The following is a 24,109-nucleotide window of genomic DNA, read 5'->3' on the forward strand; positions in this document are numbered from 1 at the left end:
GTTAAGAAGATAAGAGTTTAGCAATTTGAGTAAAGCTATTCTTTGAAGCCAACTCTGGGCTGATTATTTTAGTAACATTGATAAGATGTCTGTCTCCAGCTCTTGGTCATATTATTTCAAAATATTTCCTGTCTTTATGGTTAACTGTGACTTGCTGAGAGTCTCGGATCCTTGGTTATTTAAGTAATTTCTTATCCTGAACCTATAGAGCTGGAAGTCTATTGTCTTCTCCAGTTCTAACTATCACAATAACTTGGTTCAAAGAGCGTTTGCTCACTGCAAATAACATTCTAGTACCTTTCTTGGTACAAAAAAAGAAAAAAAACCATATGCATATAATACAGAGCCTCTTGTTTACACAAGACAATTAGAAGGTAGTATATTCTCATCCTTGTTATGAAATTGGCATTAAAAAGAGAGAAGTAGAGCAATTCTAATTGCCATGGAGGAATATTATGAGATTTTGTTGAATAAAAATATCAAGATGCAGAAAAGGATATCTAGCGTGGTCTTATATTGATCCAAAAATGTGCCTCTATATGTTTATGACTGTGTCTCTCTATGATTAGTTGAGCATGGAGAAAAAGGTGAGAGAAATCATACTAGGTTGTAAATTCATACTAGGATTCATACCAGGCTCCCATGATGAAACAATCCGTGTGGTGGAGGAAAGGTCAGAGATAGATTTAAAAAAGAGAGATGACTGAAATCCTCACATACACAGACACACACCAAAAGGGGTGCGTGGCAGCCCATTTTTACATTATGTAAAATTATATGTTTGGATGTGAGAGCTGGACAATACAAAAGGCTGAGTGACAGAGAAATGATGCCTTTGAATTGTGGTTCTGGAGAAGGCTCTTGGGAGTCCCTTGGACTGCAAGGAGATCCAACCAGTCTATCTTAAAGGAAATGAACCCTGAATATTCATTGGAAGGACTGTTGGTGAAGCTGAAGCTCCAATACACTGGCCCACTGATGAGAAGAGCTGACTCGTTGGAAAAGCCCCTGATGCTGGGAAAGATTGAAGGCAGGAGGAGAAGGGGACGACAGAGGATGAGGTGATTGGATGGCATCACTGACTCAGTGGGCATGAGTTTGGGCAAACTCTCGGAGAGTGAAAGACAATGGAAGCCTGGTGTGCCACAGTCCATGGGGTCAGAGTTAGACATGACTGAGCGACTGAACAACAATACCTATAAGGAGATTTTTAACAGTAAAAATGGTTTATACTAGTAAAGAGAGAAAAGATGTAGGAATAAAAGTATTTCCCACAAATAGCATGGTTCCTAAAAGAGAAAACAGAAACATTCTTTTACAAATCAGAACAGAAACATGGAATTCTGTCACTGAAACAACCAACATTGTTTTTAAAGTTGCATGGGCAGTAATACAAGAAACAAGTGTTAATAATATAAATAATTATTGGAATGGAATAGACAAAAATATTATTTGCTCATCTTAAGTGGGTGTATTGATATATCTGTAAAATCTAAATATATTAGCTTTTAAAACTATTCAAATTAATAAAGGTCAAATAAAGTGCTAATGTTCAGTAAACGTTCAAGTATCAATAACCTTATGACATGTAAGACAAACTGTTAACACATTAATAAAAGATCCCATTCATTAAAAACAATGGAAATACTCAGGCTCAAACCTGCAGAGTGAGGTATGTAAATTGTGTTTTAAAATTATTTTTTCTGGGAGATACGTGTTGAAGCCACGTACCAAAACAGTGATTTTGACTATGCAACAGTTTTTCTTAGTTTTTTTCTAATAGTAATTAGATAGTGAGGCAGTGGTCTATTGAGGTTAATTATAATTCATAATAAGGAAATCTTATCAATTAAAAGTGTAAATAAATATAAAAATAAAAACAAAAAACAGGTATTTTCTTGAAAGATATGAAAAGCGTGTTAAATATATCCAGACATATACTATGTTTCTTGGTGAGACAATATCATAAAAATGTCACTATTTCCTCAGTCTGTTGTCTAGATTTCATGTCATCCCAGTAAAAATTTGAATAGTTTTTGTCTTAAAAGTGAAGTCATTCAGTCATGTCCGACTCTTTGCGACCCCATGGACTATAGCCTACCAGGCTCCTTCATCCATGGACTTTTCCGGGCAAGGATACTGGAGTGGGTTGCCATTTCCTTCTCCACGGGATCTTCACGACCCAAGGATTGATCCTGGGTCTCCTGCACTGCAGACGGACTCTTTACCATCTGAGCCATCAGGGAAGCCCTAAAATTAATGTATAAAATTCATCTGAAATACTAATGTGAATTGGTCAAGAATATCCAAGATATATATTGAAAAAAAGAAAATTATTTAAGCAAGACCATTTCCATATGATTATAAACACATACATAGTGGCAATAATTTAGCCCATGACTCTTGTTTAAAAATAAGAATATAGGGACTTCCCTGGTGGTCTAATGGTTAAGACTCCATGCTCCCAATGTAGGGAGCATGGGTTTAATCCCCATGGGTTGGGGAACTAAGATCCCACATGCTTCGTGGTGAGGCCTAAAAACATAAATAGAAAATAAGAATATAGATTCATGGAATAGGCTACAAAACTCAGAAATAGATGTAAAAAATTTAAAGATTGTTTATCATGAATTAAGAGGAAACAAAAGAATTATTTCATAAAAAGTTGCTGAAATAACTGGCTTACAGTATGAAAATGTAATTTAATTCACATTTTTTACATGAAATATAAATTTTAGGCTAATTAAGAAATTCATCTAGAAACCTAACACAGAAAATAATTGAGCGTCAGATAATTTGGAAGTATAATTTTCTTGGATCTGAAACACTATATCATGTAATAGCAAAAGAAAAATATTCATATACTTGACTTTAAAAAAAAAATCTATACCACAAAAAGTAAGTGATGACTAAAGCTCATGCTTCAGGAAAAACATTTGCAACAGGCAAAATATTAGCTGCAAGATATGAAAGCTAGGAGAAAGTAAAAAAAATATAGAGACACCAAAAAATAAGCAAGCAAAAGTCTATATTTTAACAAGAGGAGGTTTAGAGAGTTAGATATAGATATGGAAATATATTCAGCTTCACCAGTTATCAAATAAATACAAATTAAAGTGAAAATAAGGTTTGCTGACACCTAGTGATGGCGATACCAATTAACACAACCATTTTAGAAAGCAGTTTGACCGTAATATTTCAATAGCCATAAATAAATTCATTCTGTTTGAAGCACTACTTCCAGGCTTAGACTTCTGGAGAAGTAATTTGAAAAAAGAAAAACCATTTGCGTATGGATGTTATTGTTGTGACATGTATAGACTTAGAAACACCAAACTGTTTGGCAATAAGAGGTAAGGTTAAGCAAAATAAGGTCTGTTGATAGACTAATAGAATGTCATGTGACAAGAATTTCTTTGGCCCCATGGATATTACAAGCTAGTTGACACTCAAACTTTGTATTTCATCTGACTTTTTGGGTCTTCATTTCCACTTTATCCAGCTTAATTCAAGAGTTATTACCTGGTAAGCATTCCCACTTTGGGTTCCTTAATCGAAGGCATCAGCTTTTTAACCATCCTTGCATGGAACCTAAGAAAATGAAAGTGTTAGTCACTCAGTCATGTCTGACTCTTTGTGACCCCATGGACTGTAGCTCACCAGACTCCTCTGTCCATAGAACTCTCCAGGCAAGAATACTGAAGTGGGTTGCCATTTCCTTCTCCAGGGGATCTTCCCAACCCAAGGATCGAACCCAGGTCTCCCACACTGCAGGCAGATTCTTTACCATCTGAGCCACAAAGGAATCCCAAAGTGGCATTAAAATACCTTCAACTCCCTGACTATCCCCTTCTTCCCTGCACTTGAAAAAAAAAAACAAAAACGTCTCCTATTTTCATATCAATGTCAACTTCTGCCCCATTGTTCCCCTGAAACTAAGCTCCATAGAGGTATTCCAGCAGACATGTCAATCCTCATCTTAATTTGACAGTTTGATTGCATTCTTTCAACTGTTCCATTGCCTTCCATGGCACACACTCTCCATAGTCTCTTCCTTCTTTCTTGACTGTGCCTCAACCTCCTCTGCTGGCTCCTCCTCTCCCCGGCTCTAACTATTGGAGTTGCTTCTGCCCCAGTTTTGGCTCTTCCTTTAGCTGACTCTACTTTATCTACTGACAATCTTATCCACTCCTATGGCTTAATATTCCATCATATGTCCATGTCTCCTTTATCTCCTGCCCAGATTGCCTCTGAGCTCCAGACTCCATCGCTCCTTAATTATCACACAAGTACTTTACTGAACACAACCAAGGTTGAAGTCTTGACTCTTCCATCCAAAGTCTGCCTCCAGCCCCATGTGTCCCACTGCAACATCTGGCGCCTCTGTACATTCATTAGCTCACCAAACCCTCCACAGCCAGATACCCCACTTCCAGTCCTGGCCCATGCTACCTTAAAAGGGTATCTTGGAGCTGTCAGTTCTTAGCATTTCTGCTGTACCATCCTAGCCCAGGCTTCTAGCATCTCTCTCTCTCTCTTTTTAAAGTTTTAATTACTTTATAATGTTGAGTTTGTTTTTGCTGTACAACGGCGTGACTCAGCTTGTAAGTATACATATATCCCCTCCCCGTTGAGCCTCCCACCCACCCCTCCATCCCACTCATCTAGGTCACCACAGAACACCGAGCTGAGTTCCCCATATTATTCAGCTGCTTTCCGCTAGCTGCATTTTACCACACAGTAGTGTAAATATGTCAATGCTATTCTCTCAATTTGTCCCACTCTCTCCTTCCCCTGCTGTGTCCAAAAGTCTGTGCTCTATATCTACATATCTATTCCTGCCCTGCAAATAGGCTCATCAGTTCCATTTTTCTAGATTCCATATATGTGCGTTAATATATGATATTTGTTTTTCTGACTGACTTCACTGTGTATAATAGGCTCTAGGTTCATCCACTACAACGGACTCAAATGCATTCCTTTTTATGGCTGAGTAATATTCCATTGTATATATGTACCACAACTTCTTTATCCATTCATCTGTTGATGGGCATAGAGGTTGCTTCCATGACCTGGCTATTGTAAATAGTGCTGCAATGAACATTGGGTTACATGCGTCTTTTTGAAATGTGTTTGTCTCATGATATACCCCCATGAGCTGTCTTGCTGGGTCATATGGTGGTTTTATTCCTAGTTCTTTAAGGAATCTCCATACTGTTCTCCATAGTGGCGGTACCAATTTGCATTCCCACCAACAGTGATCTCAATCCTGTGTGGCCTTCCAGTTTGAGTCTAGTGAGTTTTTCCACGCTTCTGCTAGACTGTAAGCTCTTTGAGGGTAAGGACTGTAGCTGCTTTCTTCACTGAAGTGGCGAATACCTTGTATAGAACATGGCACATCTTTAAAGTTTGATAAATGTTTGTGAAATAAATTAATGCAGTGATACAGTTATGTAAATGCTGTGCATATGAGGACTGAAGGCAATGTGGAAAATTTAAAGGAGCTACTGCAAGTAGGGCTTTAACAAACTTTCTGATACTTTTGTTATAATGTTTGACCAATGAAATCCATTTAAAACATACTCGTGGGCAGGGTAACAGGTGATAATGATCGTATGCTGAGATGTGCAGTGCAGGGAGAAATACAAGGGTGAAACATGAGTGAGACTTCAGCCAGGTGTTGAAGATGAGCTGGTGGGGATGGTTGGGGGTTCAGTGCTATGTTCAGGTCCCCTGGAGATGGGTGGACTTCAGTTCACCCATTGGAAGTTGGACTGTAAGAACTTGTGTTCTTCCAGCATGATTCTGTGGCTCAGAAACAGAACTTTTTTAAAGTAAAAAGATAGGGGTGCAACCCCAGGGCAAAAAGGATAGAGCTTATCCAAGGACGAGAGACAGTGGGTTCTTAGCTGGCCGTGCAGACTCTGGGCAGAGATCAGAAGTATAACAGAAGATGGACACCTCCCATTGGTGAGAGACTGTCACTCTTCATCGTGGATGATCAGCTGATCGCTTCCTATGTTCCTAGCTTCCTGATATTTAGCCCACCTCCCCACCAGATCCCCTGAATGCACCTGATGCAAAACGGATCTCCCATTGACATATTGTTTTCTTTAACTTTCCTCTTTTTTTCTTCTTCTTTGCTTTCTTTCTCCTCCTCCTCCTTCTACTCCCTTTTCCTCCCCTTCCCCCAACATCTTCCCCATCCTAAACATAAACAAAAAAATTTGTGTTTAGATGAGAATACTTCATATCATAAAGATACAAAATCTCCTAAAATTAATGCATATATTTACTACAATTCCAGTTAGACTCACAGTCCCATCACTCTATTTGGATAAGATGATCTTAAAGTTCATATGGAAAAAATAATGTCTAGAAAATGCTACGAAAATTATGAAAATAAAAACAGATTTACCATAAATATGTTTAAATCCACAGTCTTGAAAATTTGATGACATTGGAAAAGAAGTGGATCCATAGATAATTGGAGCAGTGCAAAGTTCAGAAACAACTTGTAGGCATATGGTGATTTAACATACGAGAAAAGTGGTATTCCCCTTCAGTGGGAAAAGGAATTTTGTTTTAAATAAATGCTTGCAACCTAGCTGATTAACCATCTGGGTAAAAGTAAAGTTGAACCCGTATCTTACCCTTTGTATAAAAATAAATTCCAGATGGATTAAAGATATAAGCTTAAAAAATAAAACAGCAAAGATGGTGAAACAGTATTATATTTGTCCACAAGCAAGAGTTGTGAGGAACTCTATAACCAAGACAATAAACTTTGTATTTGATCATAAAAGCACGCTGTGTAGGGTAAAACACATGCAAGCTGCAAGACAAACAGTATATTAGGAGAAAATGTGTCAGAAATATGACAGATAAGGATGAATATCTATACTATACAGAGAGCTCTTAAGAATTGATAAGAAAAATACACACAAAGCAAAAAATGGTCTAAGAATATGTGATTCACAATAGAGGAAATTAAATAACCAATAAAACATCTCTTTCTTTCCATCAGCAATCCAAGATATTCTCCTGTGGCAAGTCAGAAAGTCAGTTCCTTTAAGGCTCTAGGATGGATAGAAATGATGGAAGAACACCACATAATTTGGTTCCTGTAATTTTCTTCCCCACAGACAACAGTGACGGTGGTGGGAAGCTTCTCTCCAAGGCACTCAGAGTGCGTGGTGAAGAACGTGGACACGGGCAGGATGCTCTGCAAGGGTAAGAGCGTGCACAATGAGACCTGCACCTGCAACATCCCGACCAGAACAACTTACAAAGGCAAGTAGGCGCCACTGTTTTTTATTATCATTCTTAGAAAATGAAGAAGGCAAGAGAACCTCCTGAGCCCAGAGTGTCCAGGGACACAGGTTAAATGGCAGAATTTGGACAGCCTCACACTATAGACTCCCTCTCCCCCACTCCCTGCATCCTCCGTCCATCCCCCTCACCTTTGCTCCCCTCCTCCTGTGGCCGGCAGGCCCCCACTATCACCTGTGGCTGGAGAAGGTTGGAGGCTGGCAAATCCCCCCTCAAGTTGCTTAGGTGAGTGGCAAGCCAGAGACCATTGAACTTGACCCTTTCTGGATGGTTCAGATAGTTAGGGGATCTGAAAAGCTGGGAATGCCCTTGGTGAGACGAGGAAAGGAAACGGCCAATATGTTTTCATCTTAAGTTCATTGCATTCGTTCATTCATACAGGAAGCATTTATCGAGTATCTGTGTGCCAGACACTGTGCTAGGTGGCAGGGACACCATGTCCAGAAGAGACTGATCTGTTCTTTGCTCACAGTTTTTAGAGCCCCTTGGGATAGCAGCAAGAGGCCCGCACCTTACAGTGCCGTGTGTAGCATGCAGGGAGCACAGCGTACTGTGGGAAGTACGTGAGAAGGACACCTAGCTAGACTCGGGGGGACAGTGAGAGGGCAAGGAAAGCTTCTTGGAGGATGAGTAGGGTTGAGGACAAAGAAAAGGGGGAAGAGTATTCCAGGCAGAGCCTAACTAGTGTGACCGACCAAAGGAAGGAAAAAGCTTTGTTTGAGGAGCCAAAAAAAGGTTCTGTGTGGCCAAGTCAAATGGGGTAGAGAGTGAAGTGACAGAAAACGGATACCAAAGAAGGTACAAAGTGTCTGGCACAAAGTAGCCATTGATGATCAATACATTTTTGTTGAATGAATGGCCCCCAGTGGAGAACAGGGCTGGGGGAGGGAAGGGCTGCCGGTTCCAAAAGGTCTGACTGAAGGGAAGCTGTTGCAGTGATTCAGGTTGAGGGGACTGAGGGAGGGAGTAGATGGAGGCAGATAAGGATGGAGAGAAGGGGATGGATTCAAAGGATGGTTAGGGGTGGGATGGATTGGGAGTTTGGGATTGATACATATATACTATTGATGCTATGTGCAAAATAGATAACTAACGAGAACATAGTGTATAGCGGAAGGAACTCTGCTTAATGCACTGTGGTAACGTGAAGGGGAAGGAAATCCGAAAGAGAGGGGATGTATGTATATGTTTGCCTGGTTCATTTTGCTCTACAGTAGAAACTAACATAATGTTGTCAAGCAACTATGCTCCGATAAAAATTAATTAAAAAAAAAAAAGATGGCTAGGAGTTACAGTGTATGGACTGAGGATTCATGAGTTCCTTTGGGTGAGAAAGACGGGGAGTCAAGTGCATGGTTATTAAAATGCAGGTCTTGCTCACCTGGAACATAAGCTTCTGAAGTATTTGAGATCACTGTGAAAAGTTAATTGATTGCATTCTTAAAATTTTTTAATCTTTGTTAAATTGAAATGCAGTTGATTTATAATGTAGTCAGTTGTTTTTAAAGCCCCTGTCAGTTTCTCCCAACCATTCGTCTGCCCTTTTCTCTGGATGCTTTATATATTCTGAGCCAGCAAACAGACACACTTCCTACCTCCTGCATTCAGCTAGTCAGTGGCTGTTACCAAACCTTTGTCTGTAGTCTGTAGTAGCTTCATCCCTTTCACCAAATTCTGTCTCCCTTCTGCTTTGAAGTCATCTCTTCCATAACAGCCTTGATGGATTCTGCTCTAATCATCCTAATCATTCCAGTACCCTCTGCCCGCCCCCCACATCCACCCCAATCTTGGTATCCAGGTGATGCATGGAACTTGAACCACTCATAACGTGTTTCCTTGGCTATCCTGTCATGGTGATGTTTCACCTAAATTTTTTTTTTGTCTCTTCTAGAATAACTGAATGCTTTCAGAGCTGAGATCATATATTCTCGTTTCCTTGTGAGATTTCCCAGGAGTGTTTTGTGCACAGTTGATACGCAGGAAAGTACAACTCTTGCTAGTCTCTATCACTGGACACTTGTAGATTCCAATGACATGTATGTTTCACTGGGAGTCCCTCAGTGCTTACTGTCCATACATTCATTCTATTAACAGTTATCAAGTGTCTATTCAAATGCTCTTGCTGAGAGGTCATGCCAGCCCTCCAAACCTCCTTGTCTTTGGAACAGAGCATTATCATCTGCACAGAGACCCACTTTACGTGAGCAGAATTTTATGTGGCATCCTGGCTTTCAGAATGAATGTTCCTGTTGTAGAGAAGCCTCTTAAAGTAAGGGTTCTCAGACTTTTGGAATCATGCACTGATCACATTTCAATAGGAAAACTAGAGGTACCAACAAAGTTAGGCCAACTTATTAATTTGTCAAGGGAAGACTTTTCATTTTTAAAGTATCATCTACTCTCCCCCTTAATTCATAAAAGGAAGAAGATACTAATCCCAAAGTGGGTGACAATGAAAATATCACAGGGTAGCCCTGGTGCCTGGACATAATGGGATTTGAAAGGTACCACCCTGGGCTGCTGCCCCCAAACCGGGCGATATGCAATCAGTAATGTACATGGGGAGGATTGCAAACCCAGATTCCCAACACACCCCAGGCCTGCTAAGTCAGAATATTTAGGAATATGGCTCTGGAATCTGTATTTTCATCCACTTCTCAAGTGATTCTGATACACAACCAGATTTAGGAATCATCTTGGATAGAGGATGTAAGTTAAAGTGATACGGGAAATAGGCCATTTCTCTCCTGTTGATTTATCATATTACTCTATTCTTTGGGGGTTTTTCTAACCAGTGGGTAGGTTTTCAAAAGCAAATAAGAAACCCTTCATCGCAGATTTGTCAACAGTTGACTCCAGGAAGATCATGGCTCCCAGCCCACAGGAGCCACACTTCGCAGTTTGTTGTGTAAACATTTGCAGTGTGGGTTCTTCTGAAGGTGCAGGGCTTCCTTCTTCTCTAACATTCTGGTTATCATGTTCTAGACAGTTCTTGCTCAGTGACTTGTTTTATTCTTATGCTGTGGCCAATTACAAGCTGAGATAGTGATTCTGGGGAGAGGATGAGCTGCAAATGGGCTGTGAAATGGCTTTTTCCTAGTGATTATCCATGGGAGGCCTGGAACGAGGTGGGCTGGGGTCTGTTTGGAGGCTTGCGCTGTGCACTTCGGCTGCGTGATGGGAATGGCCCCGGGGAAGAGGCCACATACTGATGGAAATGTTAGCGAACAGCTGGCACACTCCACCCTCTATGTGGAGGAGGCAAAAAATATTTATTTTCTGTATTTCCAGCTTTGCTCGATGATAGCAGGGCTTTGCCGTCAATGACTGCTTTTCCCTCTTTGCTCCAGATGTTTTAGTTGTCAACGTGACGTTCTCATTCGGCTCCTGGCGTGTGTCAAAGAGATTCAACTTTACCAACTGCTCATCGTTAAGAGAGTAAGATTTTATTTGAAATGTAAATATTCTCTCATTGGCTTTAATTTATTTATTTGCTTTACTCTCCGATTTCCTAAAGACCTCTTTTGTGGAGGAGAACTTTCCAAGTTGCCTTTTGGAGCGTGGCCTAATGGGAGATAGGAGGGCCCCTGAGCTAATCAGCTGGCTTGTTCAAGCCCCACTAAGAGGCGATGCAGCCAAGAGGCAAACGACTATGCCTGAGTGTATTTTACCCACAGGGAAGTACATCTTCCTCCGACCCAGGGGTGGCCTTGAAGTAATGGGCAAAAGGGTGCAGCTAGCGGATCAGAATGACTTTGGGAATTTGAGTCAAGGAAGAGAGTGGAACATGAGATAAGAGGAAGTCACAGTCAATGACAAGAGAAGGAGGAAGTCTCTGTCATCAGAAGAACAAGTTAGGACCTCCCTGGTGGTCCAGTGGTTAAGTGCCAGTGCAGGGGACACAGGTTCGATCCCTGATCCAGGAAGATTCCACACACCTCGGAGGAAATGAGCTTATGTACCACAACTGCTGAGCCCGTGTGCAATGAGAGAAGCCACCCTAACTAGAGAAAGCCCCTGTGCAGAGCAATGAAGATCCAGCACAGCCATAAATAAATAGATAAATAATTTTTAAAAAAAGAACATGTTAATCATGACCCACATTTTTGTACCATGTTCCACCCTGTCGAGCTGCATACCCCCCTGAATTAGGATCACACCTTCCTCTTTGCTTCTAAAGCAGAGCGAAGGCAGAGAAAAGATGTTTCACAGGTTCCTGGTTTTCCAACTGAAAAATGGGATGGACATTTCCATGAAAATGATAGGAAGCTGTCCTATTAGTGACTCTGTAGTTCTTTCAATGGTTTGCTTGACCAATTGGATGAGTACCAAATGTAGGTTTCTTTGGGTCTGGCTTGGAAACCATTGTTTCTTCAGGGAAAAGGCATCGAACTTGAAGCTGAGTAGGCAGGCGACCCTACATCTATATGGACAGGAGCTGCCAGACTTTGTCACCTCAGCATTCTGAAAGAGGGGTTGAGTTCAGTGATTTCTAACAAACAGAATGAATTCAAGGAGGGGAAAAGCTAAACTCGTTACCAAAAGCCTCAAAAGTCCTTGAAAATGGGGGGGGGGAAAAAGAAAAAGGGAAAGAGTTAAATAGAATTGTATAGCTCAAGGAGAGTTTAAACATAATACAGCTCCCCACCTCCAGTTGTAAAGCCTGGCGAAAAGAAGTGACTTGCCTCGGGTGCACAAGGAGGTAATTAAGAACCAGATCTCAGACCCACAGCTCCCCAGAGGGTGAGTGCCCGCCCTTTCCTGCCCTTTCCCTGGGTACCTGCTTCCCTTTTGAAAAGCACTTAGTAAGGTCATCATCACACCTGAGGGTTAGCAAGAGGAGTGCAAGTCGCAGACCTGCTTCAAGTGCACTTCGGTGGCCTGGTAAACACTTAGGCAAGCCTGCACTTGCTTGCTTTCTCCCACCAAAACTGCATTTTCTGTGGGTCAGAGCCTCAGGGTGCCTTGGCATCTCTGGAAGCATATCTGAAATGCAAATATGTGTCCTCTCCCTGATCTGGTCCTCTCCTTGTCCCAGAGGCCAAAGCTCTCTCTTGCTTCCCTTAGCTACATTTCCAGACCCACTTCAATTTCCATTTTTATCGTTCTTGCTTTAACACTGATTATCCTATTAAGTGCTTTTCAAGTCTTCCGCTGTTATCCATGCATGGTTGTTTGATTAGTAGACACAATTCTTCCTTAATTTGATTAAAAAGCAAACAGTGGCACTCTGTTTTCTCTGCTTGCCAAGGTAGCACTTTTGGTTTCCCGTCTTCCAGGCACTGGGTGGTGTTCCTGCTTCAGTGAGGGTGGGCTTATGGGGGGTGGGGAGATGAGTGTCCAGAGGGAAGCTTACCTGAAGGTAGACAAATAGCAGAACCGAATGCAGAAACAGATTCAGAGGGTTCCTGTCATCTACCAATGCAGCAGGTGACCCCAGCTTCAGGTTTCCATGGCAACCCCCCAGCAAGCGTCATGATGGTCCGTCAGCCCCGAGGGCTGCCCAGAGCAGGGCACAAAGTCAGTACTCTGTCCCTAGCCTGAAAGAATGGTCCTCTCTCCCCTGGGTTCATCACAGTCTATCTAGGGACTTTTTTTCTTGTTTTTAATGCTCACACACAGCATCACAGAGGGAAATTCTAGGATGTATGTTTTCCTAAAAATGCAGGAATTACGTTGATTTTCTGTGTTGCCAGATGTCCAGGATGTATCGGAACTGGCTGTGCTTGGTGTAAAAGTGAGAGAAAATGCATCCACCCCTTCACAGCTTGCGACCCTTCAGATTACAAGAGGAACCAGGTAAAGTGACATTTTTTTGGTATTACAAAGTTTCACCGAAAATAAATGTTTGTGAGCACCCAGCCCTAGCCTGTATTTTGTGTTTATTTCAAACTCTGAATTTCCACCCATTGGGATGTTGAAGGAATGTTCTTCGTTTCAGGACCTTTGTCCAGTGGCTTTTCAGAAAGGGACACCACCCAAAACAGCAGGAGGAGGAAGATTCAAGGAGAATATGAGTAACAGAACCACTTGGGGCTTGCAGGTCAGACCCTATTTTTGTATTGATGCTGGGAAAATCCCTCTTTAAATGACAGTAACATCTGCTACTTTGGGTTCCTTTTAAAAATTCCCTATTTTGCTTTCTACCCAAATTCCCTGTTTTCCCTTTGGTTTTTAACCAAGTTTCATTTAATTGGCTCAGTACATCAGAGGCTGCACACTCACATAAAAGAAATTAAAAATCTATAATTGTGAAAAATGATGTTCTGGTAGAAGTCAAATTTTAAATCTGACGTCGTGATCTCAAGAAGAGTTAGAGGGAAGTCTAGAGCACATAGCACTGAGGGGATTTCAATTTTTAACCACATTTATGATTGCATTTCTGAGGGGTATACAAGGGCTGGGCGTGTCTATGCAAACCATACAAATGAATCTCTTTGAACTGTTTTTCTTTGTAGAGACTATCTAACCAGTAGTTAATAGTGTCAAAACAAAGAGTTGTTTCTATGTAATAAGTATACATTTGCCTTCATGCCTCAAAACTGTCATTCATTAAAAAATACTTTTCATGAAAATTTCTTTGGAAATTCCTCTTATTTTCTTCATAGTAAGTCACCAAGGTCAACTGACAGACATGATTGAAAAGAGAGAATATAACCAAGGAAACATTTCTGGGCAGAACATAATTGATGCACTTAGCGCACAAGTACTGGCGTCGTTCAGTCAAGGGAAGTTAATTGAGCATCTACTATGCAGTGAAAAAAAGGACAAGTTCTTATTCTCATTAACCTTGGGACTAGTGGAAGCAGACAAATTAAACACAGTAACATGTTTTGTTTTTAAAGGCTCAGTTTTCTATTTCTTGACTCATCTGTGGCTTTGACATATCCATTTGCTGCTACTTAAGGTCAAGTGCCAATATAAATAAGTAGCACATTTTTAATCACCACCAAACAGTTGAGCGTAAGTGTAGGTGAATTCAGTAACAAGCAGAGGGAATGTGAATCAAAGTGGATTATGAAGTTAATTAAAGGCATTAGAAAAGCTTGCTGTGCCAATATCTTCAGACTTTTTAAGTCTTCAAGGTTTTATTAAATGATGAGCCACATTACTCTTCTCATTGGTTGATGAAACTAAGGCATAGTGACAGGTGTTTAAATCAAAAAGGCAGTGGCTTTTTTTAAAAAATTAAACTTCTCTTTTGCTGTTGTTTCAGTTGTTTTTTTTTAATTGGTCAAATACATATAACACAACGTTTACCACTTTTAAGTGTACAGTTTAGTAGTGTTAAGTGCATTCACACTGTTGTCGGTGATCACCACCATCTGTCCCCAGAACATGTTTCAACTTGCAAAACTGAAACCTCGTACCCATTAAACAGTAACCCCTCATTTTCCCTTCCCCTCGCCCCTGGAAGTTGCTGTTCTACTTTCAGTTCTCTATGAATTTGACTACTCTAGGTACTTCAGATTATCAGGTGGAATCAAACAGGCTTTGTCTTTTTGTGACTGGCTCATTTCGCTTAACATAATGTTCTCAAGGTTCATCCATACTGTAACATGTGTTAGAATTCCCTTTCAGGTTGAGTAATGTTGCATTGTTTGTATATATTACATTTTGTTTATTCAGTCATCCATTGACGGACACTTGGGTTGCATACATCTTTTGGCCATTGTAACTAATACTTCTATAAATGGATGTGTACAAATACCTCTTCAAGACCCTGTTTCAGTTCTTTGGGGTATGTACTCAGCAGTGGAATTGCTGGATCGTATGACAATCCTATCTTTAATTTCTTTAGGAACACCATGCTGTTTTCCTTACCTCTCAGCCGTTGTACATTCCCACCAACAGCATTTCAGTGTTCCAAGTTCTCCACATTCTTGCCAACACTTTTTTTTTTTTAAATAGTAACCACCTTAATTTGGTATAAGGTGGTATTTCACTGTGGTTTTGATTTGCATTTTCCTACTGTTCAGTCACACTGAACCTCTTTTTGTGTGCTTGTGGGACATTCGTGTGCTTCTTTGGAGAAATGTCTATTCAAGTGTTCTATCTATTTTATAGTCAGGTTGCTTGTTTTTTTGTTGTTGTTGTTGAATTGTAGGAGTTCTTTATATATTTTAGATATCAACCATGTATCAGATAAATGATTTGCAAATATTTTCTCCTATTCCATAGATGGCCATTTCATTCTGTTGATTGTATTCTTGGATGCACAGAGGTTTTAAATTTTGTTCAAGTTTAATTTATTTTTTTTTTTAATTTTGTTGTCTGTGCTTTGGGTGTCACATCCAAGATATCACTGGCAAATCCAATGCCATAAAGCTCTTATTCTAAGTGTTTTATAGTTTTAATTCTTACAATTAGGTTACTTGATCCATTTTGAGTTAATTTACATATATGGTATAAGGTAAGTGACCAACTTCATTCTTTTCTGTGGATATCCAGTTTTCCAAGACAACTTGTTGAAAAAACTGTCCTTTACCCCATTAAATATGCTTTGCACCCTTATCAAAAAATTATGTGATCATATATGCAAGCATTTACTTCTGGGCTATATATCCTATTCCATTGGTCTATAGGTCTGTCTTTATACCCATAAAATACTGTTTTGTAATAAGTTTTGAGATCAGAAAGTGAGCATTCTGAGATTTTGTTCTTCTTTTTCATGATCATTTTGAAAGAAAACTTTTTATTCTGAGATAATGTTGATTTGTATGGAGTTGTGAGAAAATAATACAGAGGTCTCGTGTATCCTTTACCCAGTTTCTCCCAGTAGTAACATCTTGCCAAACAATAGCACAATATCACAACTAGGATTTGACGGTGACAACAGTCAATATACAGAACAACTCTGTCACCTCAAGTCTCCCCCACGTTGCCTGTCTGTAGTCACACCCACTTCCTCCTCCCCTCCCACTTGCCTATTTCTGACCTGTGGCTACCACTAATCTGTTCTTCATTCTGTAATTTTATTATTTCAAAGATTTTATATAAATGGAATCATCCAGAGGTACCCTTTGTGAACTGGTCTTTTTAACTTAACATAATTCTCTAGAAATTCATCCACATTCTTTTATGCATCAATAATGTGTCCCTTTCTATTGCTAAGTCATGGTTCAGGCAGTGACTTTTTACATTTTTATTTTAAAGAAAAAAAATAAGGTCACTGCATCCTGGTTTCCTGTATTATGTCTTCTTGAACCTTTTGACATATGTGGTTGAAAGAACTGGGGTCACCAAGGAAATAGGAGAAAGCTGGAAATAAACAAAAGCCCAGACCTGTCTTCAGGGCTTCTCCATGCATGACCTTTGGCGAAAGACATCTTTTTGATGCTGAAATGCTTTCTTTAAATACTTGGGGATTCCCTGGCTGCCCAGTGTTTAGGACTCTGTCTTCCACAGCAAGGGGTATGGGTTCACCCCCGAACTGGAGAGTTAAGATCTGGCAAGCAGCATGGCAGGACCAGAAATGAATGAATGACTCCATTCAGAATGGACGGCTGGGAATGGAGCACTGTCACAGCATGGGTTTCTCATGCTCTGTGACACACTGCTGTCTTTTCCTTATCGTGTGGAATGTGTAAATCCAGGTTTCCAGTTCGGCCCCCAGGCTGGCTTTGAATGAGGCAGCGAACACTGTTCCTAGCAGAGAAGCCATCAGAGGCTTTCCTTCAGCGCATCTTCCACATCACATACGTACTAAGTGCTTCCTGTGTGCCAGGCATGGGGACATGAGATGTGAGTGAATCGTACACAGTCTTAGGCCTCCTAATGCTGAGCTTGGATTGATGATCCCTACAGGTATCGTTTGTGCACCTAATATATACCGATACACAGAGCTCCATGGATACCGTGAGGACACACAGGAATCAGGAACATCTCTTGTCATCAGTCTTAAGAATCTTATTTGTACATACACACATAAATAAGAATAAAAGATAGAAAAGAGTAACCTAGGAAAGGTACCAGGTAGTTTACAAACCCTCAGAGCCTCTTTGTGCCCGGGGCCTTGTCTTAGTCATTCCTGATTATTTAAGCCCAGGGCCTGGCAGTTAAAAACACTTCATCAGTGTGGTTGGTTAAGTCTTGGATGGATGGATGGATGGATTGACGCAAGATGGCAGGCAGCCGATAGTTAAGGGAAGAGACACCTGGAGACGGAGTGGGTCTTCTAAGCATAGGGCCCAGTCGTTGCAAAAGCATAGTGCATCATAGAAAATCCCAGGGTACCCCTTATGGGAGACCCCAAGTGATTTAGTTTGGCTGGAGCAGAAGGATGCAGGAAGTTATGGGACAGAACAAGGCTGAAATAACCTTGGAGTCTGCATCTATAGAGCCTTACATTTTGTTTTTCAGCAGCAGTAGAATGTTCTTCAAGACTTTTTTTTTTTTAATGCATGAATGAACTCACCTGAGAAGGAAATGGCAAACCACTCCAATAATCTTGCTTGGAGAATCCCATGGACAGAGGAGCCTGGCAGGCTATACAATCCATAGCGTCTCAGACAGTCAGACATGACTGAAGCGACTTAGCATGCGTGCAAGCATGTGGAACTTATGAGAGAGGGTTCCTGGTTGACCCCCTATTTGGCTTTGTTGTCCTCATACTGTTTCATGAGCCTATGCACCATCCCTTGACCACAACTTAAAAACATGTACTGTCATGGCAGCTCCCCCATGGGAACCAGGAATGGACTTAATGATGCCAAACCAGAAAGAACCCCAGGGGGCTTCATTAGGAGCCGAATCACCAGAACAGGGCAAATCACTTAAAAATCTATCAATATATTTGCCCTTTGGATGGAAAGTATTTTCAACTGTCAGGGCCAGTTTCTGTCAGAAACAGTTGGCCTTGTCACCCTGTCTTAACCTCTTTTCCTTCCTTTTCTTAATAATCTTATATCTGGTGCCTCCACCTGCCCAGAGAAGAGGTGACTGCTCTATCTTTCCTGTTCTCAGGAAAGGTTGTGAAGGTCTGTGATATGAGGTGGTTCTAATATTTGTTATCCTTATCACTGCCGGGTAGAAATGCATGGTACAAAGCCTTGTCCTCCTGCTCTCGGGAGATTCATATTCCTTCTCTTTCTTGTGAGTTTTCCTCTCTTCCTCCATCACGTATGATGTGCATTTTAATTCCTCACAGGCAATCCAAATCACCTCATTCAGGGTCCCTGCCTTAAAAAGCAAAGTCAAGTTTAACACGTACCGTGCTGAGTAGTTTCTGTGGGCCTAGCACTGAGCTGCGTGCTGTGGGCTTCACTGCCAGTTGCTCTTGTATTCATTCATTTGAAACGTGTTAATTGAACACCTACTATGTGCTGGGCAGAGAGGCAAAATATGTGCCCTCGTGGAGTTTATGTTAAGAACTTGTAAAAGTTGGGGATGCATTTTTGTGAAGCTTCTTAGTGTGTATGACAGAAAAAGCTATAAGCAGGAATGCCAGAATGTGCAGAATTGCCTAGTTTTGTATTTGTGAAGCCTGGGGTTATATCCTGAACTCAAAGTACCTCTTTATTGGAGCTTTATGATGGACCTATTTTCCCTACCTGATAGACAAATGTTGGCTTGCACAGGGTCAGTAGGTAGTGAGTGATAGACACGAAGTTTGACCCAGGCAGTCTAGGCCATAGCTTTAACCACTAGTATACACCGCATGGTGCCTGCCTTGTGGCTCAGTTGGTAAAGAATCTGCCTGCAGTGCAGGAGCTCACCTGCAGTGCAGGAGACCCAGGTTCGGTCCCTGGGTTGGGAAGATCCCCTGGAGAAGGAAATGGCACCCCACCCCAGTATTGTTGCCTGGGAAATCCTATGGACAGAGGAGCCTGGTGGACTACAGTCCTTGGGGTCACAAGTGTTGCACACGACTTAGAAATTAAACCACATACATTGCATGACCTCAATGTAGTATCAGTGATAAAAGTCAGTCTGGAAGGGACTTCTCTTGGGTGGCCTGGGCAAGCTGTCAGGGATGTGCATTAGTGTTGAAGGCTTGGGATGGGGGAGATAGGTTGGAGCATAATCTAAGACAAGGAGTTGGACCCAGGCAAGCCTGGCATCTTCCCAAGATGGGAAGAGCAGAGAAGACTTGAGATGGGAAACGGAGGCCCTTGGGAGAGGGGAGCACCAAGCATCTCATATTGAAGTGGAAGCTCAACAGAGGGATGGGTTTTGATTGGTGGGGTTAAATCTGCAAGCAGGGGTCTCTAATGGAATGGCGGCATTGCCCACCCTGGTCACAGAGTCCTGGGTGCCTCGGCCAGATCTGAGGAACCACATTCAGAAGGTTCAGTGACCAAGAGTAGTTACTTGATGGACTGGCCTCAGCAGCCTCCCCTTCAAGTCCCCCAGGTCAGAGAAGCAAGCCTTGATCTCTCTGCACAAGGCTTTGGTCTGTCACCTGCTCGGAAATCTCCTGGTCCATCTCAGTTGGCATTCTAGCTTTTGATAATTCCTAGGACCAAGCTCCCTAGGACCAGTCCTTTCACAGATGGGTGGGCCATAAAGAAGTATTCAGCTGGGGGCTGAGCATCAGATGGACACGATGTTTTTGTTCCAATTAATGCTCTTATTTTTCTCTGGTGGGACTGTATTTTGGTGTTCTCTTTCCACATCTCACCCCTTTTTACACTTTACCATCAGTGACCACTGATGATCACCACTCTTCTCAATTTATACGTTTCATTAATATACTACTTCCATCCTTTTTGGTCATTAATAAAGATGTTAAATAATTCTGAACCAAAATCTCACCCCTGTAGGGCCCTACAAGGCACTTTCCTTTAATTAGTTGTGCTACCTTTCATCTCTCTAATGTCCTTTGGTTTCAGATTTCCAGCTGGTTTTTTTGAATCCATGTGACTTTTTATCCAGTCTCGTTTGAACTAATTTCACAAGTGAAAATCTGAGAAACGTTTTACTGAGTATTGATTCAGGTCCAGGCCTACAGAGAGCTTTGCTGTATTCAAATTTTTTGGGAAACAGATTAATAGAGTACAATTTGGTCTTAATAAATTGAGTCTTCCTAATGTACCTCTTTCTAATATTCTTTTCAATCATAGTGGTAGTTTCTCCATTAATGTCATGGTAATTTGAATTGTGTTGATGTCAGGTTTCACAAAAGGTACTCTTCCTGTCAAGAGTAATCCTCTTAGACCTTTCCAAAGATAACTAGGTCTTAGTGCTGTGCTATTTCCAGTGTCTTATAATGACTTTGTTTTTAAAAAAATAAAATAACTGGGCATTCTGTAATCACCTAATTAGCCAGTTTCTAATGTGCTTTTTTTAAATATCAAACAGGCAGTGATTTAAACTCGTGAGCAACCAGAGTTCCAAATATTTTATTAAATAGTTCAAAATTGTGCAGCCATTTAAAAATAACTCTCAAGCCTTTAAAATGTAACTGACAGGAAGTAGATTGTTCTGAGGTTAATTGTTGGGCAACCCAGGGCTCTAAGGGTTAGAGCCAATGGTATTTTGATTTGATAAATGGAAATCCTTGGGCATAGAATGAGGGAGGAATCTCACTCCACAGGGCTGTAAGGAATAATCTCTTTGCATCAAGCTAGATTATGTTTTTAAATTAACCCCTTGTATGTGTCAGCTTATGGGACCTGCTACTTCATTTCAGGTTATGAATGAAGTCTTGATTCAAATTCAGAAATAGAGCTAGAATACTGAGTGTGTGGCAAGATCGTTCTTGGCCTTTTGTATGTACTGGATTTTTAAAGACTATTTATCAGTAAAAATAACAAGTGTTGTATTTCTAAGAATTGTAGGCATATAGTACAGCCATATAGGTACACTTTTTTTTTTTTCTTGTATATCTGTGCTGTTTATTTAATGAGGTCTGCTTGGTAGCACTTTAACTCACTTATTAAAAGAGGTTCTCCAGGCAGACAAAGGACAGCTAATCTGACCCTCTTTGCAAGCAGACCTGAAGCATCTGCTTTCACAAGATAGACCAGGGCTAGATTCCATCCTAGACAGCCAATGGAAACCTCTGTCAACAATAAGGTTTTAAAACAAAATCCTTTTGAAAGTAGCAGGACTGTCTCTACTCAGGGGGAAATAAAAAGTTAATCAGGTGACATGGCAAGTCCTCTGATGGATTTTGTGGAGCTGTTTAAGGAACAAACTATAACCCCCTTTAGAAAATCTTTTTTAGCTTAGTTAGAAGGCTCTCTTTTTAGCCTCTCCTGAAAGCAAAGAAGTAGCATTTACTTGGCGTGTTTGAAATTTCACTTGAGCAGACATCAACTGTCTAAGTAGAAGAAGTGAGAAGGGCTATCTGCAAAGAAACCCGGGAATCAGAGCTGAGTTGGATATAAATGTGAAGTCTGCATTGAGGTTTACCTAAAGCCTCTTGCTTCCCTAAGAAGACTGGACCCAGTAGTGCAGGGGTCTGCCAGATTTTTTTCTTCAAAAAGTCAGACAGTAAATATTTCAGGCTTTGCAAGCCATGTGATCTCTGTCGCAAAGACTAGGCTCTGCCATTATAGTGCAAACGCAGTGACAGACAATGCATAAATGATGGTGTGGCTGGGTTCCCAAAAAACTGTATTTATGGATGCTGAAATTTGAATTTCATGTGTTTACACATGTCATGGAATATTCTTCTTTTGACAATTTTTTTTTCATAGGCTGTCCAAGAACGAGCAGTGGACTGAATTTAACTCGCTCCAGGCAAATCTAGGAGTTTACTTTCTCCTGATCTAGTGCACCCAGAGGCCCTGTGTCCCCCACAGCACCTCGTGCCATCCCAGGGATCCTATAGGTGTTTAACAAATACCTGTTCACTTAGCTGGCATCCTGTCGGAGCAAAGAGTAAGCCTTTTGGTATACAACACACACTTGACATTTGCAAGGGATTTATTTCCACGTCTTTGCTAATCCCCCCCATTCCAAGTACCACTCTTGCAGATAATTTCCCCCATAAAATGCAGTCAACTCTAACAGAATAATTAAAGTGACCCTCTCAGGCCCTCTGTGATTCTATAAATACAGGACTGAAGTCCTTTACTAAGTGATTAAAATAAATTCTGCCACCGAAATCAATTCCCTGTCGCATTACATCATTGCTGTGCTGACATTAACAATGAATTCACTTCAATCGGGAAAATCAATCCACGGTGATAATGAGTGACGGCGACTGTTCCACCGTATAGCACCTGTGTTTGTCAAGGAGCAGAATGATAAGACATCCTTTCAGCAGGGTGGGCACCACAGCAAGGCCATCCTGATGAGCATCATACTAACAAAGGAGCAGTGGATCCTGAGGTGCTTGAAACAGGTGGCAGGCAGGTGCTGGACATGAACTCCCCCAGTGCCTTAAGTGGCTTCCTCCTAGACTTCATCCTCTAAGTGGATACACTCGGTATTTATGACTTAGCCAAACTCCACATGATTAAGCATCTCTGGACCTGGAGGTCATTTTCAAATATTAGGAGTGTGAGTATGAAAATTCACTCATACTAAAGATCTGCTGAGCTTAGTATGGGCTAGAATCTTAGAATCTTGCTCTGTTTGGTCCATATTATAGAGGAATATAGACTTGCTGGAAATAGTCTACAAAACAACTACTAAATGAGCAAAAAGATAGGCAGTGGCATCTGTAGAGAAAAGTGAAAGAGATCAAGATTGGTTTGTCTTTGAAAGGGAAAATGATTCTTGCCATCAAATAAAGGGCTTTTTTTTTTTTTAAGGGGAATTTGATTAGATGTTGCAAATAGAGAAGTAAGGTGCTTAAATCTACATGATGTGGGGCCCCAGTTATTGGGTTATTCCAAGGGAAACTTTCCTGATAGAAAAAAGCCTGATAAAGCTTGTAATGGGTTCCAAGGAGGAGATGATATCTACAAATGTGGAATAACAGTGGTTGGCTCCAGGAGTTTAGGCATCCAACTACTTGATATTAGGTGACTTCACTGGTTGGTTTCTTACTGAAACAAACAAACAAAAATAGGAACTGCTTTCTTGGAAATTGAAGTTATCTTGGATGACATTTATTCCAACTTAATGATGAATCTGTTGTTGACTACAGTCAGTGGACGCCTCATCTTTTACTTCATTTTGTTACGTTGTGAGCCTCCAGAGGCTGTGAGGCAGCAAGCATGTTTGAGAACTCTAGTGATATCTCACTCTTCAGACAGAATGTCAGACTCTTCAACTGTATTTTCAACTGTCTTGTGAGACAAAGACTAATTGGTTTGACCTCATGCTGTCGCACGTTGAGAGACATGAATCTGCAGCACTCCTCCTTGAATACATTGATTTCATTAAACACTGTCTGCTTGTGTTTGCAAAATGTTGTAATTTCCCAGTGAGTTCTTCGAACGGCAGTGCATAAACAGATTTTTTGGAACAATGCCATTTCTTAGCTTTGATCTTGTGTTTTAATCTTTTCTTTCCAATAGGTCTTCTCTGTTAAGTCCATTGAGCCACAGAAAATATCGACCTTAGGGAAAAGTAATGTGATCGTCACGGGAGCAAACTTTACCCAGGCATCGAACATCACAATGATCCTGGAAGGAACCAGTACTTGTGATAAGGATGTGTGAGTTGAAATATGAGTGATTTATTCTTGGTAACATACTGAAAAGCTAAAACCTATACCAAAGGAATAGCACTGAGATTATAATCTTTTTATGGTTAATTTCTTTCCATGTGCCAATGTGAGCCAGTTATTCTGTATATTTGATTTAACATGATTTCAAGAAGTAAAATAATTTAAGCATGACGTTGAAGTTAGTTGTGGGAGAATCTGTGCCATGTA

At 40.9% G+C, this 24,109-nt stretch overlaps 1 protein-coding gene across 1 annotated transcript in view; it reads left to right on the plus strand.

Moving 5' to 3' along the window:
• PLXNC1 (plexin C1) overlaps positions 1-24,109 on the plus strand; it is a 152,226-nt gene that overhangs the window by 63,159 nt on the left and 64,958 nt on the right. The window contains exons 6-10 of the mRNA XM_043881327.1: positions 7,146-7,293; positions 10,683-10,770; positions 13,029-13,131; positions 13,274-13,375; positions 23,751-23,890. Coding sequence (XP_043737262.1) covers positions 7,146-7,293; positions 10,683-10,770; positions 13,029-13,131; positions 13,274-13,375; positions 23,751-23,890 — 581 coding nt within the window. The remainder of the gene's footprint in view (positions 1-7,145; positions 7,294-10,682; positions 10,771-13,028; positions 13,132-13,273; positions 13,376-23,750; positions 23,891-24,109) is intronic.

This window comes from Cervus elaphus, chromosome 3 (assembly GCF_910594005.1).
Source record: "Cervus elaphus chromosome 3, mCerEla1.1, whole genome shotgun sequence".
NCBI classification, from domain to species: domain Eukaryota; kingdom Metazoa; phylum Chordata; class Mammalia; order Artiodactyla; family Cervidae; genus Cervus; species Cervus elaphus.